Source organism: Euwallacea fornicatus, chromosome 28 (genome assembly GCF_040115645.1).
Source record: "Euwallacea fornicatus isolate EFF26 chromosome 28, ASM4011564v1, whole genome shotgun sequence".
NCBI lineage: Eukaryota > Metazoa > Arthropoda > Insecta > Coleoptera > Curculionidae > Euwallacea > Euwallacea fornicatus.
Window position 1 is genome coordinate 513,731 of NC_089568.1, and position 21,949 is coordinate 535,679.

The following is a 21,949-nucleotide window of genomic DNA, read 5'->3' on the forward strand; positions in this document are numbered from 1 at the left end:
TTTTTTTATTTGTATCAGCGAAGTCATTACCATTAATCATTCTAATTAATCGTTTTTGGATGTTCTAGAAAAATTGTGTCGTAGTGAAAAAGGCAATTTGAGTTTATAAAAATGTCCTTAAACACCGCCCATATAAATGGGGGAGTTTTAATCCACTCTGGGGAACAGTAAGTGCAATCAACAAATACCTACTACTCCAGATACACACACATATATATATATATATATTTATATATTTCACAACAAAACCAAAATATTAGTCATTTTTATTTGGTATCAGTGTTTATTAAGTTTTGAAAACGACTTCTAGGATACTCCTTTTCTCCGATAATGTCCACATCGAATGGTCCGGGCAAGAAGCAAATGTCTTTAAAGGCAAAAAATCTGGTCGAATTTTTCTCACTACCCACCGAGTCATCTATAACAGCGGCTCCCAAACAGATGAAATGCAAAGTTTTAGTATGCCCTTTGTCACCCTCAGTGAGGTAAATTTGCATTAACAACAACCAACCTTTTTGTCAACATACAATGTATGTGGTTAGGTTGAAATTGAACAACCAGTCTTTGGAGCAAATTATGTAAAAGGGAAAGTGAGGGCACAACCGAATGGCAACTGGGTAGGAGAGGCAAAGTTTAAGATGACTTTCAAGCATGGTGGGGCTATTGAATTTGGACAGGCTTTATTGAGAGCTGCACATTATGGTAAGTTACATATAAGTACACATTTTTAATTTGTTTTCATTTGATTGATAACATGCATTCAATATTTTAAATATTGGGAATGCCAATTTTGTGTGTTTTCTTATCATTACATAACAATATTGATTAATGGGCATCTATGAATTATAATCTTTAGTCAGAATGAAATGTCATAACTATTATTTAATCTGTGAAAAATCTAATGATGAAATAATATGTTATATAAAGATCGTTGAATACTCTCTATTTTCTGTAAATATGACGTTTTTTATTGAGCTACAGACAGGGGCATTAAGTCATGTGAATAGGTAATGGTCAGTTTGTGCATATTGTATATTGTATTTTTTTAAGAGTATAGTAATTTGTAAAATATAAAAGGATTTTACTGCTTAAAACTCCAAAACTGTAAAGGTAGACCAAAAGAGTCTACAAACTGTTCATATTTGTTTATTTTGCTTTTCTGCTGTAAATACTGATAAAAGGCTGTAGGAAATAAACTGATTTTCTTCTTGCTGTGCGCACAAGATAAGGAAATAAAAGAATACAGGAATCAATGATATTACAATATAATTTTTGAAACCCTAATAATGCAGTGTTTTAACAGAGTTATAAAAAAAGGTTTAATTTTTATTACTGATAAAAGATGATAAGTATTTATTTTGTGATCTTAACATGTTACTAAGAGTAAATAGATAATTTCATTGTTATGCTGGTGAATTGGTGAATTAAATACTAATTTGGCTGAAGAAGTGTATGGTACTTTGCTGTTAAAATGTCGCATTGTCTTAATATGCATTTAAGTATGAAAGCCCTGGTTGAAGAACAAGGTAATAATTCTTTATGTTGATACATATTCGAGAAAATAGAAATATTGCATTTTTAACTTATCCCAATAGTTTTTAAACTAAGCCAAAAGCCCTTTTTACAATTAAAAAAATGAGGACACTTTTTTATGTAGGATGACAATATTCTCTCATCAGAGGACGCATTTATTACAGCAATCATTTTCTGAGAGTAATTACCAGATAATTAGCAATAACACACTTAATATTTGCATTGGCAAATTTGTTAAGTGTGTTATGTTATATTAGCTAAACTAGAAGTGGCACTAGAAGTTGTCAAATACAATTGAAATCTTTTTTTTAGCCTTAGGTGAGGATATCTCGGGAGGTGAGTATTTATTAGTTTTTTATTGATTTATTGATTTAACCTGCACTTAATTCATACATCTAAAATTCATCTTTAAAATTTGAAGTCAACTAATCTTTCGTTCCTAAACGCATATAATTTACTTACCTAAATGCAAAATCAAAATTCTTGAATCAAATGTTTTTCCACTCAAATATAAATACACCTCTGAAAATATGATATGGCTATAAGGGACCATATGACAGGAGAGCGTTCTTATTAGCATATATTAGAAATTGTATTATAAAATATATATTATTGTTTTAGCTACTAGAGGAGCCATGAATAATGCACCACCACCTTACGAACCAGCACAACCTCAATGGTATGCGGCTCCTCCTCCTGCTTATGCCCCACCACCACAAGGTGAGTTGAAATTTCTGTCCTTATTCATAATTATATATACAGCGAGTGAATTAAACTCTTGTTTTTTGGCGAGGAAAATTAGGTACATGAGTATTAGTGAGTAGCCTAAGTTTTTCTAGTGAATAAGCAAGTTTAAGTTTTATTCAATTTTGAATTTATTATGATAAAAAATACTAATTAAATTTCTGTGACATTTGATACTAGAAAATGTAATGAGTTTTGCTATATACTATCAATTATGTCAATGGGTTAATTGCTATTTAACCCACAAATCTATTAATAACGGTGATTAATAATGCAATATTGAACTCTGTTTCTTTTTTGAGGATACTATGGCTGGGTACCTCCTACCCACGTTTTCCCTCAGCATCCACCTACTGACGGAGTATTTATGAGTGACGCACCACCGCCTTACCCTGGAATCTACCCTGGTGGTCAACCAAATGGATACGGCCCATCTGCTCCTGGATACGGAGCTCCTGGACAAGGTGCTCCAGGGTATGGGCCTCCAGGTGGATACGGACCTCCACAAGGCGCCGCTGGTGGTTACCCACCTCCGGGAGCAGCTGGTGGATTTACGAATTCTGCAGGTGATATTATCTGTTTTAAGTATGTTAACACAAAATGAATCTTTGCGATATTAATTTGACACCCTCGATGTTCAATTTATGAGATTACAAGAAACATTAGTAGCTGTGTAACCTGTTTTTACAGAAAGATAGGAGGAAATTCTGATTTAAAATTTTCTCTAGCAGCCTAGCTTTTTCTAGGCTCCTGTTGATATTACCTGAGGTAAAGATTTTCATACTTAGAAACATGTCTGTACTAGGGTAAATTCAAAAATCGACGCAGTACGATTTGAACAATAAAATTTAATTTCAGACGCTAAGGCAGCAGAAGCAGCACAGTCGGCCTATTACGACCCCAATAGACCTCAAATGGCATACGTTCCTCCGCCTGCATATTATGTAAGTTAAATTTCAGTTCCCTTTGATGTACATTATTAATTTTACTCTTTTTTTTTTTAATAGGAAAATCCTCCTACTTATAATCAAGCAATGACTAACAATAAAAAAGATCAGTAATATTTTTTCGCATTTTTGAGCTCTTATTATTTCCCAGACAAAAAATATTGAATAAATTACTATGCATATTAAAATGTTTTGATGAGGTGTCTACTGTTTAGTAGTTAGCTGGTAATGCTGCTGCATGTAGTGTTATTATGTATTATATGTTATTACTGTTTATAGTATATGTATTGGATTTAACTTTTATCTAGTATTATTTTTTGTATGTTAAGAAAACGTTTGAGCATTCCGTGAGGCGAACTGTCGGGCCTTAGTTAAAACCCGTCGCTCTTGGTAAAAAAAATTAGACTTATTGCTCTTTTTGCCTTTGTGTATTAGTTTGTATGTGCATTTACCTAGTTTCTAATAAAGCTTTCAGTTAAAAGTGTGTTATTTTCACTCGTATCCGCTGGTAACACAAAGGTCCTATAAGAAAACTTATGGGCGACTGAAAATCTTTTTTATTAAAACATCACAGTTAAATAAATTTTGTCAATAAATAATAACTTATTGGTTTAATAAATAATACTCTTGTATATACAAAATCTTCAACTAAATAAAATCTAGAACCTTCGCCTCGGCCGCCTAAATGTCCTCCCTTCTTTTCCATCTGCAACACATTCTAAACTGGCTAAATTGAAGTAGATACTCCCCATTATGTTAGCTATAGGAGCATCTTGCTGTTTCTTGAGACAATCGTAAAGATGTTCGTCGCATGCACAGTGCGACTTTGTATACAGGGAGTTGTTAAATAAGTTATACTTGTGGGACCTAGATCTCACTTTCACAGGACACAAATCGTGAGTTCTGCAACAAACATCTACTGAGGATTCCGCCCCTAAGTCGTAGTAGTTTTTTGCTATGTCCCCTGTACCGCACCACTTTGTTCCTGAAACATAAGATTTTTTTCCTTGGATATTTGATATTTTTGAAAAAACAGATAGATAGACAAAAGAATGAAGTTCCCGTGTCTTAATATCGCAAACATTAATGAATCCTTAGATACTGACCTGGAATAATGCCTCTAAACAACGTGAATGGATCATTGGCCAGTATTCCTCGGGCATTTTCGAATGGATTTGTGGTGGAATTGCGGATGCCACGTCTAATGGTTCCAGAAATCTCCTCAAGTTCCTTGCATTGATCCATTAAGGTGAGCATTTCTAGGAAAGTGATTCCTACTGGTCGGGCTGTTTTGGCTAGATCCCCAAGAACGTCGCTGTATTGTTCGGGATTACTGCAAGAGTTACATTATTACTAATTAAGTCAATCAAAGGGAAGTATTCTTACTATATCTAATTAACGCAAAGATAAACGTGACTGATGGGTAAAAATGAAGTATATTGTACTTGCACCCCATTTGTTATTTAATTGTACGACAGGTACAATGCAATAGAATCTCTCAACGCAATATTTAATAATATTCAGAATTAGGCATGGTTAGTAGAGTGGCTTTACTATACTGGGTAATTATTTAAACTGTCCAACCGAAATTTTTTTTTTAAATATAGAAGTATAAAAAACTTCCAAAAACATGTAAATCTTAATTTTGATAAGGGTCACCTCGTGACCCATAAATGAATGTGTTGCTACTCACCCCACGTACCCTAACTTAAAAAACACTAATTGAGAGCATCTCTCCTGACGCATCCCTGTGATACATAAATGCATAACTAAAATCTTCTTCAAAACAATTCTGTACGCATTTTTATTTTTTAAATATGTTTTTCACACCCCTTAAAGCTGCCACATATTACCAAATGATTTAACTTAATTTGATTAAATAATATTAAAAAATTTGGACGTAAGGTTCAAGTAGTGAAGTTTTATTAATTATTTATACAAATGTTCAAATTGGACACCGTTCTGCAGCATACAATAATAGATACTAAGACAGTAGTGTTAAGGCCAGGGACTTCCTGAGTTCCTTCCTAACAGTAGTGACTGCCTCACTAGGCACCCACAGAGGAATTCAAATGCGCTGGCGGGGTTTCGTAATTGAGTCGAAGGACCAGACGGGCTACCATTATAAAATAATGGGGTTCCAAAGGTTCGAGAGGGTATAGAACTCTGTTACACGAATTACACTAAATTTAATCACAGACTAGTTGAATTACAGAGGTGCGTGGTGATTCAATTATTAACACTAATGCCCGTGTATGGAGTTCTATTGTGACGAGAGCGTAAGAAGTTTGTAAACTTCTGTAGTCTAACTTATGATATTTTGAGAGAGGAGAGAAGTTGCTGTTAACGCGACGAGGTGAGAAACGGTTCTATTCTTTGCTCCAAGAGGAGTGGTGGTGCTCCTTCCCGAAAAACGCAGGTTCCCCAGTTTGGCTTCTCACGACTTCGTGGGAAAATCACCACCTTGATGCTTTCACACCATTGCCTTATCACTAACACCCTCTGGTTCAAGTCCACTTGCGAGTTTGTTGCGACATTCCATCCTAATTTACTGCGGCTCTTAATCTATTGGACAATTTGCACTTAATAAATCAGGGTGGAAGTAAACCAGATGAAAGGTGATTAGCGCGGTACCCATGGTTTGGCAACTAATGGTATCACATTTTTTTTTATATGCAGACACTAATACATGTTTGATATCGATAAAATATATATTCAAGTTTATCCGAAAACCAATAGAATCACAACAAGTGTTCTATTAAATTCTTATTGTAACTTGCACGGAAGTAAACAGCGAATTTGGTAAAATTCGGAAAAATGGAGATATCTGGAAATGCGCGACACTTTGTATAATAGTATACAGGGTGAGTCGGGAAGATCGTGCCAAACTTCAGGAGCGTGTTGTACATGAAAAATAAATGTAAAAAAACTCGAATGTTATTATCCGATTTTCGTTTGTTTACAAGTTATAGCGTAAATAAAATTAAAACATAAAATTAAAAAAAATTATAAATTTCATAAGAAATTTCATAAATTAATACGTTGGATTGGTCGTGGTGGCCCTATTAGTCGGCCTCCAAAATCTCCAGACCTCACACCACTAGACTATTGTTTGTGGAGTTGGTTTAAAACTGAAGTGTACAGAGTAAAAGTGGACACTCAAGATGCACTAATTCAACGCATTAGAAATGCTGCAGCTGCTATTGAAGAAAGACATGAAACAATCAGGAGCGCAACGAATGCTCTTCATAGACGAAGCCGAAAATGTTTAGAAGTTAATGGCGATATTTCTGAACATTTACTATGATATCCAAACGTTAATTTATGGAATTTCTTATGAAATTTATAAATTTTTTTAATTTTATTTACGCTATAACTTGTAAACAAACGAAAATCGGATAACAACATTTGAGTTTTTTTACATTTATTTTTCATGTACAACACGCTCCTGAAGTTTGGCACGATCCTCCCGACTCACCCTGTATATGGTCAAATACGTTCACAATCATCTTACCTACCATCCTCTTTCGGATGTGTATCGGTAAACCAAACACCCTGTATATATGAAAGAATGAGCTGAGCCGGTGACCGCGTTCTTATCAATTACCTAGCAGTTCCAGAAATCGAAATAAAGAATTACATTTTTTCCGTCTAATTAAGGCTTCAAAGCAAAATTCAATAAGAGATAAAAAAAAGTTGCATATGAGTCCAGAAATTTCACATAAAAAAACAACAGCCTTCATGAGCGAATAAAAAAGTTCTGGTGTATTTAACATTTGATTTTCTAGGAATTGACCACTATCCCTGATGGTTTTGGAATAATAACCCTCGCCTAATGTGCCCCGAGAAGCAGACAAACTATGCGCCAAATTTCGTTACAGTCCATATAGCCGTTTTCCACTTATTTGTAAAATAAAAAAAAAAGTGAAACTTTGACGGGCTTTATCTCCAGAAGAAGACGATTTCGTATATACATAAGTATATCACCATGAATCGATATATTTTTGACCAAGGAATATGTGGTTAAGCCTTGACCTCCTATTCTGAGACACCCTGTATATATATGACACATTATTATTATTTAATACCCTTTACAAAAAAATGTCAAAATTGTCTGTAGCTACCTACAGAAGATTATGTTGTTGTGGGTTACGCACTATTTTATGCTTTGTATTTTCTTTGGAACAATTTGTATGAATTTCGATATCAAATTTAAATTCCTTCTTTAAATCTTTAACTTTTTGGCTTTTTGCAGTATTTTTGTACTTCTCACCGTTTTCGCAAAATTCGAACACATATTTATCCATGTTAAAAATATAACGGAAACAAGGAAAAAAATCATCGGGCTCAGTTATCAGATATCTGAAGCAAAATCGTCATATTTAATCAAATTTGTTAAAATTAAAATAAAGTAAAACGAAAAGAAAATTATAAACTCTTAAAAATGTCTTAAAATATGTGAAACTGCCACCTGTACATCGAAAATTGTGTGTTTTTGACCATGGGTCTATTAGCATTTTTTAATGATCTTTTGGGGTATTATCGCTATCTGAAACACCTTCATGATAATACGTTGGACCCTGTCTATTAGTTTGGTTTCCCGAGAATTATAAATTCATCGGCATCATTGTATTAGAACTACAATGAAGTCGTTTACGACTGCCAAACAGTATCACAAAAAGGCCTTAAAAAATCAAAGCGGACATAAAAATTCATTTCGTTAAAGAAAGGGCACTGGATTCTGCCCCGAACATGTAATTTGTGGCATATGAAAAGGCATAAAAGGAATTTCGTTAGGTAAAATTTTGAAACCAAATTTGTTTCTAATTTTAATGTATTAAATCTTTAATGTCTGAAACGTCCTCATTAAAAATCGATTTAGTCTCATATTGCTCGAACTACACATACAGTCAGTCACATAAGTCTACGTACACCTAGCAAATTCGTATTATTTCATAGTTAGAATCATGATCCAAAAAATATTTTTAAATATATTGAAATCCTCTCATAAGTGGTTATTATTGGTAATTAAAAATTTGGGTTTCGATTAATAGGTTGAAAGAAAAAAAATTAAAATCAAAATTTCCAATCTCACAAAAGTGAACAAAAAGGTAAAAATACCACAAATATTATAATTTTTTTTGGGCTTCATAGATTTTATTGCAAAAATATGCACAAATAATATTTTAGTCTAGTGTAAAATTTTCAATAAAACACATTAAATCGAATTTTGAATCTCTAGCATCATAATGCGAAGAGAAATTGCAAAAGAAATTAGAGAATTAATAGTTTCATTACGAAACGAAGGAAAATCTTATGGTGACATAGCGAAAACTGTCAAGTCAGCTCGTTCTACAGTGCACACTATCATAAAAAATTTTAATTTATTAAATTCAACTAATAATAAACCCCGATCTGGAAGCCCTAAAAAAATGAGCCTCCGCGCAATTCGTACTATTGTCAGAAAAGTTGCATTAAACCCGAAAATTAGTGCTCCGAAATTGGCTGATGAAGTTCGAAGAGAAACTGGTAAACGTGTCAGTGCCGAAACTATAAGAAGAGTTCTGAGATCAAAGGGATTTCATGGGAGGGTTCCTAGGAAAAATCCCCTAATCTCACAGCAAAATAGAAGAAAATGCCTAGAATTTACAAAAAAGTATTTAGAAAACGGTCTTCAGTTTTGGAGTTCGGTCTTGTTTACTGATGAAAGTAAGTACAATATTTTTGGTTCCGATGGTAAAGGAAAAATATGGCGAAAAGCTAATGAAGAGCCGAAACCTGAAAACTTGGTACCCACAGTCAAGCATGGCGGAGGCAACATAATGGTATGGGGCTCAATGTCTTCGGCTGGTGTGGGAAATTTGGTTTTGATTGAAGGTGTAATGGATCATCGGAAGTATCTCCAAATTTTGCGTGATAATTTATTGCCTTCAGTTGAACGTTTGAGATTAGGAAACCAATGGATATTCCAACAAGACAACGATCCCAAACATACCGCTCTGGTTGTCAAAGAATGGCTCCTTTACAACGTGCCCAAGCAACTTCATTCTCCTCCGCAGTCGCCAGACATGAACCCTATAGAACACCTATGGGCCGAATTAGAGCGAAGAGTGCGAAATTACGAAATTTCAGGGAAAGAATCACTAAAAAGAGCATTAACTTCGGCTTGGGGTGAAATTACCTCAGATGTCACAAGAAATTTGGTTTCATCCATGCCCAGAAGATTGCAAGCAGTTGTAGATGCAGAAGGTGGACCAACAAAATATTAATTTTTTGTTTTCTTTAAATATAATAAAATTTATTTGCTGTATGTTCACTTTTGTAAGATCGGAAATTTTGATTTTAATTTTTTTTCTTTCAACCTATTAATCGAAACCCAAATTTTTAATTACCAATAATAATCACTTATGAGAGGATTTCAATATATTTAAAAATATTTTTTGGATCATGATTCTAACTATGAAATAATACGAATTTGCTAGGTGTACGTAGACTTATGTGACCGACTGTATTTAAGTGCAACACATGAAATGGTCTCGAGGTCCCCTCCCAGCACAAATTTCAGTACCACATCAGGTATACCTTCTTACAATTAAGAGCTTCTACCGCAGAAAATCGGAAAAGGTGCAACACGTTATGCAACACATAAAATAAGCAGTTAAAACTGTTAAATTGAAGAATAATAAATCTGGGAAGACTCCCATCCCATTTTTGATTAATGCATATCATCGCGCATGCATTACGATATGTACCTAACGTAATGGGTTACCCCATGAATAGAAGTTAATGAAGTAATAAGTGCAAGTGACCCTGTGTTTAATTACCCTTTTAGCATAAAAGTAGAGTTGCGACAACTCTAAATGTAGAATGAAATCATTAATAATATGTTTATCTTAACCGTTTAATTTCAGCACCTAAATTAGTTAAAACTCGGCATGAAAAATGCATGTTGCAACATGTAATAGCGTCATAGGGAATTTACAGGCACAGATAGTCAATTAAGACTTTCTAATTTAGTAAGAATAACTCTATGCCGGAAATGCAGAAAACCACGGTGTTCTTAACTAGTACTTATTTGGTTTACTTTAAAGTGGCAAGGTCAAGATTAGAAAGGACTATTGGTATCGCATTGTGCTCGGTTCGTTTCGAGTCGGAATTTGCATTTAATGAATCTCTGAACTCTTTTCGGGACTTTCAAGTTCCACTTTTTTAACTATAACTTTTTGCCCTCTCTAAAAATTAGCGAAAAGCAACAATTTATTTATTTGCAAGCTAATTCCGCAAAATATCAATTTTCGAGTGTCCCCGCAAATGAATCGTCTGAACTCAATTCAGACTTTTGGGGAAATTCCTAATTTCCTTAGCAACATTGGCTGGAAGGCGTATCATAAAATCGAGTAGAGTTCTCGACTTGATTCAAGGCTGGATGGTTTATTGCCCGCACTTAGGGAACCCAGAATCTTCCCAAATACTCGACTCCAATGGGTTATAAGTGAGAGCCAACATCTGGTGGTTGCAACCAATTAAAATAAGTGACCAGGTGTCAGCAACCAAGGGTCTACAAGGGCAAGAAGCATTAAGCCATCAATCTTGGGTAATCTTTGCGTTGCGCCCGACTTTAGGACGGGGAATTTCAGTCCCCGGCTGAGCGTGGAACGGAAAAAATAGACTTTTCGGGAAGAAAAGGGAGAGACCGATCAGTTCCCCAAGACCAACCAAACGTAGCAGTCCGCAAGATAACCCACTCAAAAATCTTTCATACTTTCCAAATTCACCGCAACTTGAGAAAACAAAAATTTGGTGCTGCAGCCCCCAGAAGTGAGGTACTAGCAAAACTGTGATCATACTTGCACCGTTTGCACAACTAAATTAATTTAAGACTTCAGTTGTAAATAAATCGATTAAAGGTTACTTCTCAAGTCTGTCGACTTCAGTTCCTGTCGGTCTGACAGAAACCGAGAGTGGTCCTTCGAATACTTCAAAACCCCAGGAACCAGTCGCGGAGACAGAACCCACTAATTGGCATCAACGTCCCAAAGATTTCCATGATCTATTGAGACATAAATAATAAATTCCGACCCACGAGATGTACTCAATTAGGTTCGTAGGTGCAAGAAGCAATTTTGGGCTAATTGGGAGTTGGGGGTTCATCTTGGATTTTCTGATAAAAATTTAGGCTGGTAGTTACTATCTTTTAAATTATTTACAACATTTATGGTGAAAAGTAGTAACATTATTATAATTTAAGAGTCACTCCCCTCACCTTAATACGGAGTCATATACCTTTCTTAATGACTTCCAAGTCTAAATAAAACTTATTGCTATAAATTGTTTTGCTGACCTCCGTATTCCTTTCACCAGGAAAATTTTCAAAACGATATCCGACTTGTTCTGACGGCTGGGTAATGTGTGATTTACCAAAGTGCCTACCTACTAAAAACCTCGGGATACCCAAGGAACCGACCTTTGACGACCCGGACGATTCTTGAGGGATACCTCTTCAGTGTCGAGAAGGCGTTAATATTCTGCTGTTTATAATCGTTCAAATGCAATCGGCATCGTCATTTTTCAAGGGGCCGGAGTTTATTGCGACCCCTATTAAGTGACGTATTCCCCCCAAACTTTTCCTTAATTGGGTTATTACGATATTGTCGTGGTGCCCCTCTTAAGTAGCGGACGTTCCATTCGTTCCTTTTCATTGACTATTACAGAAATGGCATTGCTGTAATGGGTGAACCTCCTTACAGTGTTCGTTTCCCAGAATATTAAGACTGGATGCCTCCTACCCTTGTTTTTCTCTTAGCACCCGCCCACTGACGGAGTGCTCACGTGTCACCTGCCACCGCTCTAATTTGGAATTTACCCTGAAGATCAGTCCAATGTTCCCGTACACAAAGCTTCTGGAGAGGGCGCTCCATGATATGGAATTCGACGAGTAGGTGGATATGTACGTCTATAGAGTGTCGCTGGTGATTCCCCGTCTTTGGGAGCGTTGCTAGTACAACGTTTCATGTATTTGGATTCATTGGATGTTCAATAGATAATTAAATACAGTTATTTATATTAAAAAATTTCAACATTATGTAAAAGCAATAATTGCAAAATTCGCATCTTATACTGCATCAAGTTGATAGATATTTGTGAAACTTTCCCCTTGGTCGGCTCACAGATTTCTTAATTTGTTGCCATGAACTTATTAATTATTGTACACAATTAAAACGGTTCGTTATCGGATTTCGAAAACGTGTCGTGGGTCTCATTGTCGTCCACCGACCAAAATTACCACCACAGTTTACGCCAAAAGAGCCAGAAAGAGGAACTTTGCCTTATTTACTTCATTATATTTCGCGATATACCAATTAACGGCAAACTAATATGAAAAGAAAACTAACAAGTTTTATAGGTATCATCAGTTTTTTCAAATAAAATGTGATGCGCGTATAACTAGTAAACGGGGCTTCTGCCTTTACAACTCTATTAATTATAGGAAGCAACCCTATTGGCTAGTTTGGTCACTTGAATGAAACATAATTAATATATAGGGTGTTTCATAAACATATCGACAAACGTCCAGGGGACGTAGAGCTCATAGAAACAAATATTCAGATCGAATAACTCAGGGATCGGTATTGGGGCCAATACTGTACTCAATATATAGGAAGTTATGTATCAATATAGGAAGTTATGATAGCAACATTTGCTGATGACACGGCACTCATAGCAGTTGGCATAGATCCCATAAAAGCGACACATAAGCTACAGGAAAACATTAATATTCTGCAATCATGGCTATCATAATGGAAAATCAAAATTAATGAGAACAAATCAAAACACGTCATCTTTATTACGAGAAAAGATACATGTCCGGCAGTAAGAATTAACGAGCAATCAATCTCTCAAATCAACGAAACAAAATATCTTGGAATCCATCTAGATCCACGGTTAACATGGAAGAAGCATATCACTACAAAAAGAAAAGAACTCGACATTACATACAAAAGAATGTACTGGTTAATAGGGCGGCATTCTCAGCTATCAGTAGCTAGTAAAATTTTAGTATGTAAATGCATCTTAAATCCTATTTGGAGCTATGGCATTCAACTATGGGGTACAGCCAGTAACTCAAATATTGAGATCCTCCAACGACTTCCATAAAAAATAATTAGGAACTTAGCATGTGCCCCATGGTATATAACTAACAGCATGCTTCACAACGACTTACATATACCCACCATTAGGGAAGAAATTGAGCGCTACTCAATGAAGTATCAAGCTCGACTAACCAACCATCCAAACAAATTAGCAGTGGAACTACTAAACCCAATCCAAACAAGAAGGCTCAAGAGATTTCACCAGACTGATCTTACGGAACGATTCTCTAATTATCAACTTACTCAATCATCAAACTAAATACACAAAATTTGCTTATTGTTGGGATTTCCCGACAGATTGTAAATAGTCTTTAAACTACACTCACTTTCACATGAAATGCATCACCCAGTAATACTAATAATTAAGTCTTGTAATTTTGGCAAAATAATACTTCATAATGGAGTATCAAATGATCAGACTTTCAGTAAAAATATACAACATTTATTAATTAAAAAATTAATAATGAGTGACATCGCCTCGTACGGCAATGCGAGCGCGTGCTCTTCGCGGCATGCTTTGCAACAAATGATGAATATCCTCCTGGGGTGTTTCATTCCATGCTACCTCAAGATGACGTCGCAGGTCATCCACATTGTTTGGAGGCCTCGGTAAATTTCGAAGACGGCGACTCATCATGTCCCAAAGATATTCGATGGGCGATAGGTCCAGTGATCGTGCAGGCCAAGGCAGTATTTCCAATTGTGCTCCTTCCAGGTATTGTCGAGTAATGTTCGCACTATGTGGTCTTGCATTATCCTGTTGGAAAGTGCCACTTGGTAAAGTTTCCATGAATGGTACCAATACTGGCCTCAGAACTTTGTTAATGTAGCGACGTGCGTTTAAGGTGCTTGGAGTGAACACAAGAGAAGATCTTCGACCAACACATATCGCACCCCAGACCATAACACCAGGTGTTAAAGCTGTGCGGCGCCTTTCACAAAATTGCAAATTTCTTCTTTCACCTCGGTACCGTCTGACTCTTCTACGACCATCATTGATCCATAAACAAAATCGCGACTCGTCACTGAAGACGATGTTGCTCCACTCATGACTCCAACCAACTCGTTCTTGACGCCAGGCCAATCTGGAAGCTTGGCGTTGGGCGGTTAGTGGCAGTCATAGATTTGGAATGAATGCAGGCCAAAAGACGAAATTCTTCTGTAAACTGTTGCCATCGACACCCGACGATTTAGAGCTCCCATCCGATCTACTGCAACAGACATTGTTGTTTGAAATCGATCACCAATGGTCATCCGTCTAAGAAGTCGATCTTCACGTGCATTGCTGCTACGGGGAGGACGTCCAGCTGGACGATGTTGCTGAACCCTTTCTTCAGACCATGAAGACCATATTCTCGCAATCGTGGCGTGGTTCCGATTCATTCTTCGGGCAATCTCATAGAAAGAAAGTCTACCCTCCTTCATGCCGATGATTCGCCCTCTATCGAAATCCGAAAAGTGGAAAAAATTTCGACGCTGTCTTACTGGGGGCATTTTGAGATGTCTCGTTCACAGTTCAACAACAAAATAAACTGATATTTTCATGTAAATATTATTTTATTTATTCACAATTGAATAAAAAATCTAAAAGGTCAATGACAAAAAAACCACCAGCATTCTTCCTTTTTTACTGAAAGTCTGATCATTTGATACTCCATTATGAAGCATTATTTTGCCAAAATTACAAGACTTAATTATTAGTATACTGGGTGGTGCATTTTATGTGAAAGTGAGTGTAAATAAAAAAAAAAAAGATTGAATAAAACTAAATCTGAAATCGCTTCGTTTCCAAGATACAGAGTGTTGCATTTTTATACACAATATATTTTTTCAAAAACTGTTTGAAGTAAGGACATGAAATTACGTACATTCTATGGCGTGATAAATGCGCATGTTCTGGAGTAGACCGCATATTTCTACCTACACCAGTGGCGTCCGTGCGGCCTATTATCATCGATCAAGAACCTCTACTTCCAAGGCCGGCCTTAGCAAGTTTGGCGTCATGGGCGAAATTGTGAATCATCACTTCTTTATTCTCGTGAAAAACTGCAGGCCAGGAAAGTCCGCCGCTGTGGCTGTCGCCCAACTTTGCTCACCATGAGACCGATACTGTTTATATCACATCGACGTATTTTGTTTATCTTTGCAGAATAATATTTTTTTTGGCGCGTTAATGTTTTAATTTCTAATCAATTTCCAATAAGAAAATCGAGGTTCCAATCATAGCAATTATGGTGATAGTTCGTCTCATTAGTATATCGAGTTCCTGCCGGAACCAATTTTGCAACTGAAGCTTTAGAGCAGTGGCGGGTGACTGTGGGATTTCACATCATCGATTTGTTTTTTTTTTATAATTTACTAACTAACTTAATGGCCTATTGGATATCATTGCGAGAAGAGGGATCGGAAAACGATTTTGCGAATGTTTCCGGTCAACTTTCCGCAGGCTAATCGTTGCTTTTACGTAAAAAAACTTGACCGGAAAACGCGCACTTTCTGCCTCGTCATAAGAACGTAGAATTTAAAGAAAAATTTCAAGTGAAATGTCGAATTTTAAAACCATAAAATTGGAAAGATTGTCGAAGTTTGATAAATTTCCTATGCAAATTTCATTTACCTCTTTTAACTATGAAACAGAAGATGTACATACGTACGGGATGACTTGATGAGGGCGTCACAAATCGCTAGAAAGCGTCCTTTAGCGGGCCGATTGCCCGTATATACTTAATAATTTTTTATACAGAGGGTCCCATTTAAAGCTGTCAGTGAAGATTACTCAAAAACAGTAAGTTGCATGAAAAAAAGTTTCAAATGAAAGTGGTCCGGTCAAGAAGGGCATGTCATAAAGATGGTGACTTTTAGCCAAAACGTCATTTTAAGGTCATTTCAAGGGCAACTTTTCTTTTCAAACGACCTCCAAAAAATTTATATCTTTTATTTCAACAATTTTGTTATTAGACATTTTGCTGCGGAGTTATCTTTGATTTTTTTTTCAATTTTTGAGATAGTCGAAATGATTGAATTTTCTTTTCCAGAAAAGTTTTGCAATACATACTCTGTTTAAGAGTCATAACAATTATTTTATCTAATAAAAAAAAATAATTTCTATGAAAAAGAATTTTTAAATTTGACATGTTAATTTAAAATCCTGATTTGAGAAATTTACGGAATCAAATGTTCAAAAGAATGTCCTTCCAGCTCAAAACACGTCTCAACTCTTAATCGAAAAGAATTGTTTACTCTGCGCAACATCTCCTCGTTAACCAATTGACACGCATTTTCAATTTTCCTTTTCATGTCGTCTGCAGTTGTTGATATTCTGCATGAACTTTGTCCTTTAAAAAACCCCAGAGAGAAAAAATCTAGCGAGGTAAGGTCAGGCGACCTAGGAGGCCAGTTCACTGGACCGCCCCGTCTAATCCATCGGTCTGGATATATTTCAGCCAGAACTTCACGAGATATTCTAGAAAAGTGGGATGGACAACTATCATGCTGATAGTACCTGTCTGATTGCAATTGACACGTTTTCTCACAATCCCGGAAGCTTATTACTCAAGAAATTGCGGTACATTTCTCCATTCAAGTTTCCTTTAATGAAGAAAGGACCAATTAAGTATTCCCTAATAATACATTCTCTGACTACGATTTTTGATATCCAACTTCTCTAAACCAGGGTGGATTTACAGCACTAAAAAAATTCATATTATGGCGATTCACTGCAGCATGGTTTGTAAATGTAGATCCGTCCAAAAACAAAACGTTGGTGAAGAAATTTGCATCGTGATTTAATTGCTACCATACTTAATTACAAAAATTGACTCGATTTTCAAAATCAGTTCCATAAAGTTTTTGATGTAAAGAAATGTGGTAAGAATGATATTTATTCACCTTCAAAATTCTTTGGACACTTGTCTTTAACATTCCTGAGTCAACAGCAATTTGACAACAACTTACATGGGGATCGAAGGCAACAGCTGTAAGAAGTGCTATTTGATTGCCTTCATGTGTTGCATTATGGGACGATTGCGTTTTTTGGTTTCCAACGTTTTGGTTTCTTTGAAAATTTTAATTATACTGTTGAAAGTGGTCAAACAGGGAAATCTTTCAGCATAAAGTTCTACTGCCCGACTAACATTTCTTCCAGCTTCTCAAAAGGTAAAGACCATTCATAATTTTTAATCCGAAGTGTAGCGATCCATTTCAATTGTTAAATTTTGAAATGAGAAGAATATTTTTTGAATAATTTCACACAAAACAATTAGATTGATCGTCGAAAAAAGAATGTCGATTTCTCGTAGACCTTGTTATAAGATAAACTCTCACAAGAGGAAATTTAAGAAAATATTTTTTTTCGTACAAATAATTTTTTTATAAGATGAGTTTTAAACGAAATATGCATTGCAAAACTTTTTTAGAAAAAAAATGCATAATTTCGATTATCTCAAAAATTGGACAAAAATCAAGGATAACTCTGCAGCAAAATGTCTAATAAAAAAATTGCTCAAATAAAAGATATTCATATTTTGAAGGTCTACAAGGATCTGTAAAAAAATCTGGATTGTCGTTTAAAAAAAAGGTTGCCCTTGAAATGACCTTAAAATGACGTTTTAGCTAAAAGTCAGTACCTTCACGACATGTCTCCCTCTTTACTTAAAAACTCTTATTTAAACTTTTTTTCAAACAACGTACTGTTTTTTGGTCATCTTCAATCACAGCTTTAAATGGGACACCTCGTATATTATATAATTAATGGCACTTTTACACACATTTTAATTTATAACAAGAGTTAGGGGTTATTATGAGCAACGTTTCCTAAAACGCATCATCTTATAACTTAGTCCTCCCCTGTAGGTATAGCAATAACAATAATGTTTTATTCATCAAGGTTGTGAAGTACGTCATTACAACCCGAATATCAAGTTGAAACCCCGAAACGCTCAGTGGTAATAGATCGAAACTGGATATTCGTGTTATAATAGTACACTTCACGACCTTGATGTATAAAGAGTTTCGTCCTAAAGCAGACGAAGAACGGGTTAATAAAAACGGGTTTATAACACATTATTTATCTGACATCAGACGTGCGGTATTTTGGCTTTTCAAATATAATGCAAACATCAACTAGCACCCAGAAGTCGCTAACATAACTTAGCGCAGCAAACTAGCTTTACTGTACGCTATTTCAGGCTAAAAGGAGCACTTTACTACATGCAAATCATAGTTGGATATCATTACTTGTTACAGGTATTTGAAACTTACAAGTGTGCAGTAAACTTCTTAGCACACATAAAAGAGATTCACATGAGCTCATAGAAAATATATTGTACTTAGTACACGCGAAAGCGTCTTAAAGTACATGGAGAGGAATAAAATGGCCCTATAGTTATTCAAAACGTCTGAGAAGTAAAGAAAATCCGGTAACTAGAAAAAATAGATTTTTTCTTTGAATATAAATCGTATATCAATGGGGGGCAATTTAATGAAACCTGTGGGTAAATTTCTCAAACACTTTCTATCATTGATCGCCGCGATTAAGTAAATAGATGCAGTGTCGAAACACTTCAAGTAGGTTCCGTTAATTTCCATACTAACACTCATACTGGATGAATCAAATTTCCTTGAAATCTTTCATGAAATATTTCCCACCAAAGAAAATCCCCTAAATTCGTTCTAGGTATCATGATTCTTGGGTTTTCTTAAAAGCATGTACTGGAACACTGAATATTAATGAGTTAAAATCATTCGTAATACTTATTGAATAGATATTAGCGCTTTTACTTTATACGGTCACAACACTCATACGCACAGACTACACACAGGGTGGTCCAAACGAAAACTTTGCACTTCGATTTTCAGTATTTAAAATGAAAATGTGTAAAAACGCAGTTACTCGTCCATTTTTTATTCGAGTGGGACAATTTTTGATTGTATTTTCAACCCCTTGACTTCAACCTGCGAAGAGGGGAGTTACACTCAAAATTTTCAATGAGAAGGGTTGTCTAATGGTACCTCAATTTAAAGGTAGTTGTACCCTGATTTTAATGGCCAAGTTTGAAGTCACTGCCATTATCCCCGTTGATATGATAACTTGTTAAGGTCTATAGGGAAAAAAGGTTTTAGTTAATAATTCATTTGACCCAATAAGAGCTGCAAACTTCAAAATGAGGATAGGAGGACCGTTAAAAGTGAGATATCACTGGATCGTTTTGATGAAGGCGAGTTCTACTATTGATCGCACAATTTATGAATGCCACCAAATGACACCAAAAATGGTACGTAACGCGAGAAAACGCTTTGAATAAAATTTACTTTATTGTATGGAGCTAAATGGCCGTCATATTCAGCATTTAATAAATTGATCAGAAAAGTAAGGCCAACACTTTTCTTTCATTTACCCACTTTGTTAAGAAAAAAATCACAAATAATAAAACGTACTCTTATAAATCTGAAGGGCAAAACTTGCCTCTCTCAAAATGATTCGATATCTCATGGTTAAAGGTCTTCCTACCCTCATTTTGAAGTCTGCACCTCTCATTGTCATAAATTAACTATTAACTAGAAGCTCTTTCCCCATAGACTTTGATAAGCTGTTGTATCAACGGGAATAACGCCAGTAGCTTCAAACTTGGACTACAAACTACCTTTAAAATGAGGTATCACTTGACATCCTTTCTCATTAAAAATATTGGGGGTAACTGTCACCCCTGTTCAAGGGTCGAAGTTGAAGGGTTGAAAATATAATAAAAAATTGCCCCTTTCAGATGAAAAATCAATGGGTTCGAATGTCTTAACACATTTTTATATTAAATAATTTAATAGAGGTATAAACTTTTTGTTGGGCCACCCTGTATATAAGCAACAGGTATCTCTCTTAGCGATGGTGAGTGTAACCACATCCATCCCGATTAAAAAAAGACTGTATCTACTTACAAAACTTCAATGATCTCGCAATTAAGAAGTAACTTTCTAGGACCCAGTTCGACTACTGCGATGGTCTGGTCGTGGAAATAGACCATCCGAATGGAATCGCTGACTCTGCGGCCTGTGTAATTCTTCAAATTTTGCCTGGACTCATCTGGAGGGGCGAAAGGCCCCCTGAATCTTAACCCTCCAACGGACGGTTTACAATTGGTTTCCAGAACGCAGAACAATAGCAGTAATGCGAGCATAACTACATATTGATTAGTAATTGACGGTGGGGTTAATTTTGAACGGGGTGTCGAGCTGCGGTACATGGTGGATACCTGAAGTGGAAGATTATTAATTCATTGACTGACCCGTCGCGGGGGAGTTCATGCATTACCTTTTTTCTAATCTTAGTCTGGATGCAGATACGAACACTATCACATGAGTCTACAAAATCATAGTACAACTCTTGGGTGTAGACATGCAAGAGCCGCTAGTCCTCGCGTGTGACACGATCGATTTACGGTACTAATGGTACTGTCTTCGTGGGTCTGTTAGCAAAGTCGGAATGAAACTGCTTTGTCTGCGGTGAGTGATATGCATGTAGTTTTTTTGAAAGTGGTACCTGGTGGTTGGTTACTGCAGTATAGTAAAATTGCGTGCAAGCGTCGGTATAGTCCGGTAAAATCGGAACCTGCCGTGATTACATTTTGTCAAAAACGACTATTAAAACTGGTCAAAGTAAACGCACCTGTGGGCCATCCACATATCAATTAATTCGATCCGTAGTCTTAACAATATTACTTTAGTTAATATATTTTTGTCGATATTATTTCGTGTTACTAGCGCTTCTGGTCTATATTATAAAGACTGAACTTGCGTTTTACCAATTCGTGATTTCTAGGTCAACTAAAAAGAAATGTCGTCTGTATAGTCGCAGGCATACTGTACTGATTTAGCACCGAGAGCACATCTGCCCTTTCCTTGTCTTCCATGAACTCTTAGCAATGTCACGGTGAAATTTAGTTGAATTAAAATAATTTTGAACGGCCGACATCTAGGCCACCGCTGTTTAGTATTATTATTTTTAATTAATTTAAAGAGCGATTTTAAAATTCACTGAACCATTAAATAAACATTTAAAATGATTATCACCATCAAGACTGACATTAATATATCTTTATTAAAATTTGGTAATGTTGTAAATAACAGGTCACAATGTATTACAGCGTTTGCTTTCTAAGTAAACTTCCCATTGCAGATGTTTACGGCAAATGTGGCCATCAAACACATACATATAAACTTTGTGGCCTTGTGAAGCCATTTATGCAAACAGGGAATTGCCCCAGATGAATGCGGGTTCAGGAGTTAGCACTGAATTACCTTTGATTTCTTTAAGGAGAAAAGACACTCATTGGATTTTCCGCATTGAGCCATTAGTACACAAGCTTTTTCCCATGATTAAAAATTCAACAAGTAATATACGACGTACTGTGAGATGGCTATATATTAGGAGTCCCTGAAATTTCTGTACAACGTTTGATCAAAAATTCCGAAACGAAAGATAATGCGTTCATGGAATGCTTTATTTTTTATTGTAAAAATTTTGTAAGAAACAAAAGTTTGAAAATAAAGTCAACTGATGGCAGAGAAAGAACTAAAGTCATT

At 35.8% G+C, this 21,949-nt stretch overlaps 2 protein-coding genes across 3 annotated transcripts; one reads left to right on the forward strand and one right to left on the reverse strand.

Annotated features, from left to right (window-relative positions):
* Nucleotides 1-3: 3 nt before the first annotated feature.
* Nucleotides 4-3,705, forward strand: Wbp2 (WW domain binding protein 2). Of its 2 annotated transcripts, XM_066297224.1 has the most exons (8): nucleotides 4-167; nucleotides 311-485; nucleotides 543-702; nucleotides 1,846-1,869; nucleotides 2,155-2,253; nucleotides 2,580-2,843; nucleotides 3,136-3,221; nucleotides 3,285-3,705. In XM_066297224.1, the coding sequence occupies exons 1-8, from the start codon at nucleotides 112-114 to the stop codon at nucleotides 3,336-3,338; spliced, it is 918 nt and encodes a 305-aa protein (XP_066153321.1). In that variant the 5' UTR covers nucleotides 4-111; the 3' UTR covers nucleotides 3,339-3,705. The 2 variants fall into 2 exon arrangements, with proteins under 2 accessions (XP_066153321.1, XP_066153322.1); XM_066297225.1 differs by lacking the exon at nucleotides 1,846-1,869 and having other exon boundaries at nucleotides 6-167.
* An 81-nt stretch (nucleotides 3,706-3,786) lies between these two features.
* LOC136347327 (uncharacterized) lies at nucleotides 3,787-21,163 on the reverse strand. The gene is made up of 5 exons (XM_066297226.1): nucleotides 21,033-21,163; nucleotides 20,679-20,975; nucleotides 20,306-20,619; nucleotides 4,331-4,557; nucleotides 3,787-4,209 (listed from the first exon to the last, which is right to left on the reverse strand). Exons 3-5 carry the CDS (start codon nucleotides 20,608-20,610, stop codon nucleotides 3,884-3,886), a joined length of 858 nt encoding a protein of 285 aa, XP_066153323.1. The 5' UTR covers nucleotides 20,611-20,619; nucleotides 20,679-20,975; nucleotides 21,033-21,163; the 3' UTR covers nucleotides 3,787-3,883.
* Between the last annotated feature and the right edge of the window lie 786 nt (nucleotides 21,164-21,949).

Excerpts from the sequence above, each read along its gene's own strand:
- LOC136347327 (XM_066297226.1), bottom strand. The coding sequence starts at position 20,610 with ATGTACCGCAGCTCGACACCCCGTTCAAAATTAACCCCACCGTCAATT. Across the intron at positions 4,558-20,305 it reads TGCGAGATCATTGAAGTTTT|TAATCCCGAACAATACAGCG; the intron begins GTAAGTAGATAC and ends TAACTCTTGCAG. Across the intron at positions 4,210-4,330 it reads GTTTAGAGGCATTATTCCAG|GAACAAAGTGGTGCGGTACA; the intron begins GTCAGTATCTAA and ends CTTATGTTTCAG.
- Wbp2 (XM_066297224.1), top strand. The coding sequence starts at position 112 with ATGTCCTTAAACACCGCCCATATAAATGGGGGAGTTTTAATCCACTCT. Across the intron at positions 168-310 it reads TTAATCCACTCTGGGGAACA|GATACTCCTTTTCTCCGATA; the intron begins GTAAGTGCAATC and ends AACGACTTCTAG. Across the intron at positions 2,254-2,579 it reads TTATGCCCCACCACCACAAG|GATACTATGGCTGGGTACCT; the intron begins GTGAGTTGAAAT and ends TTCTTTTTTGAG.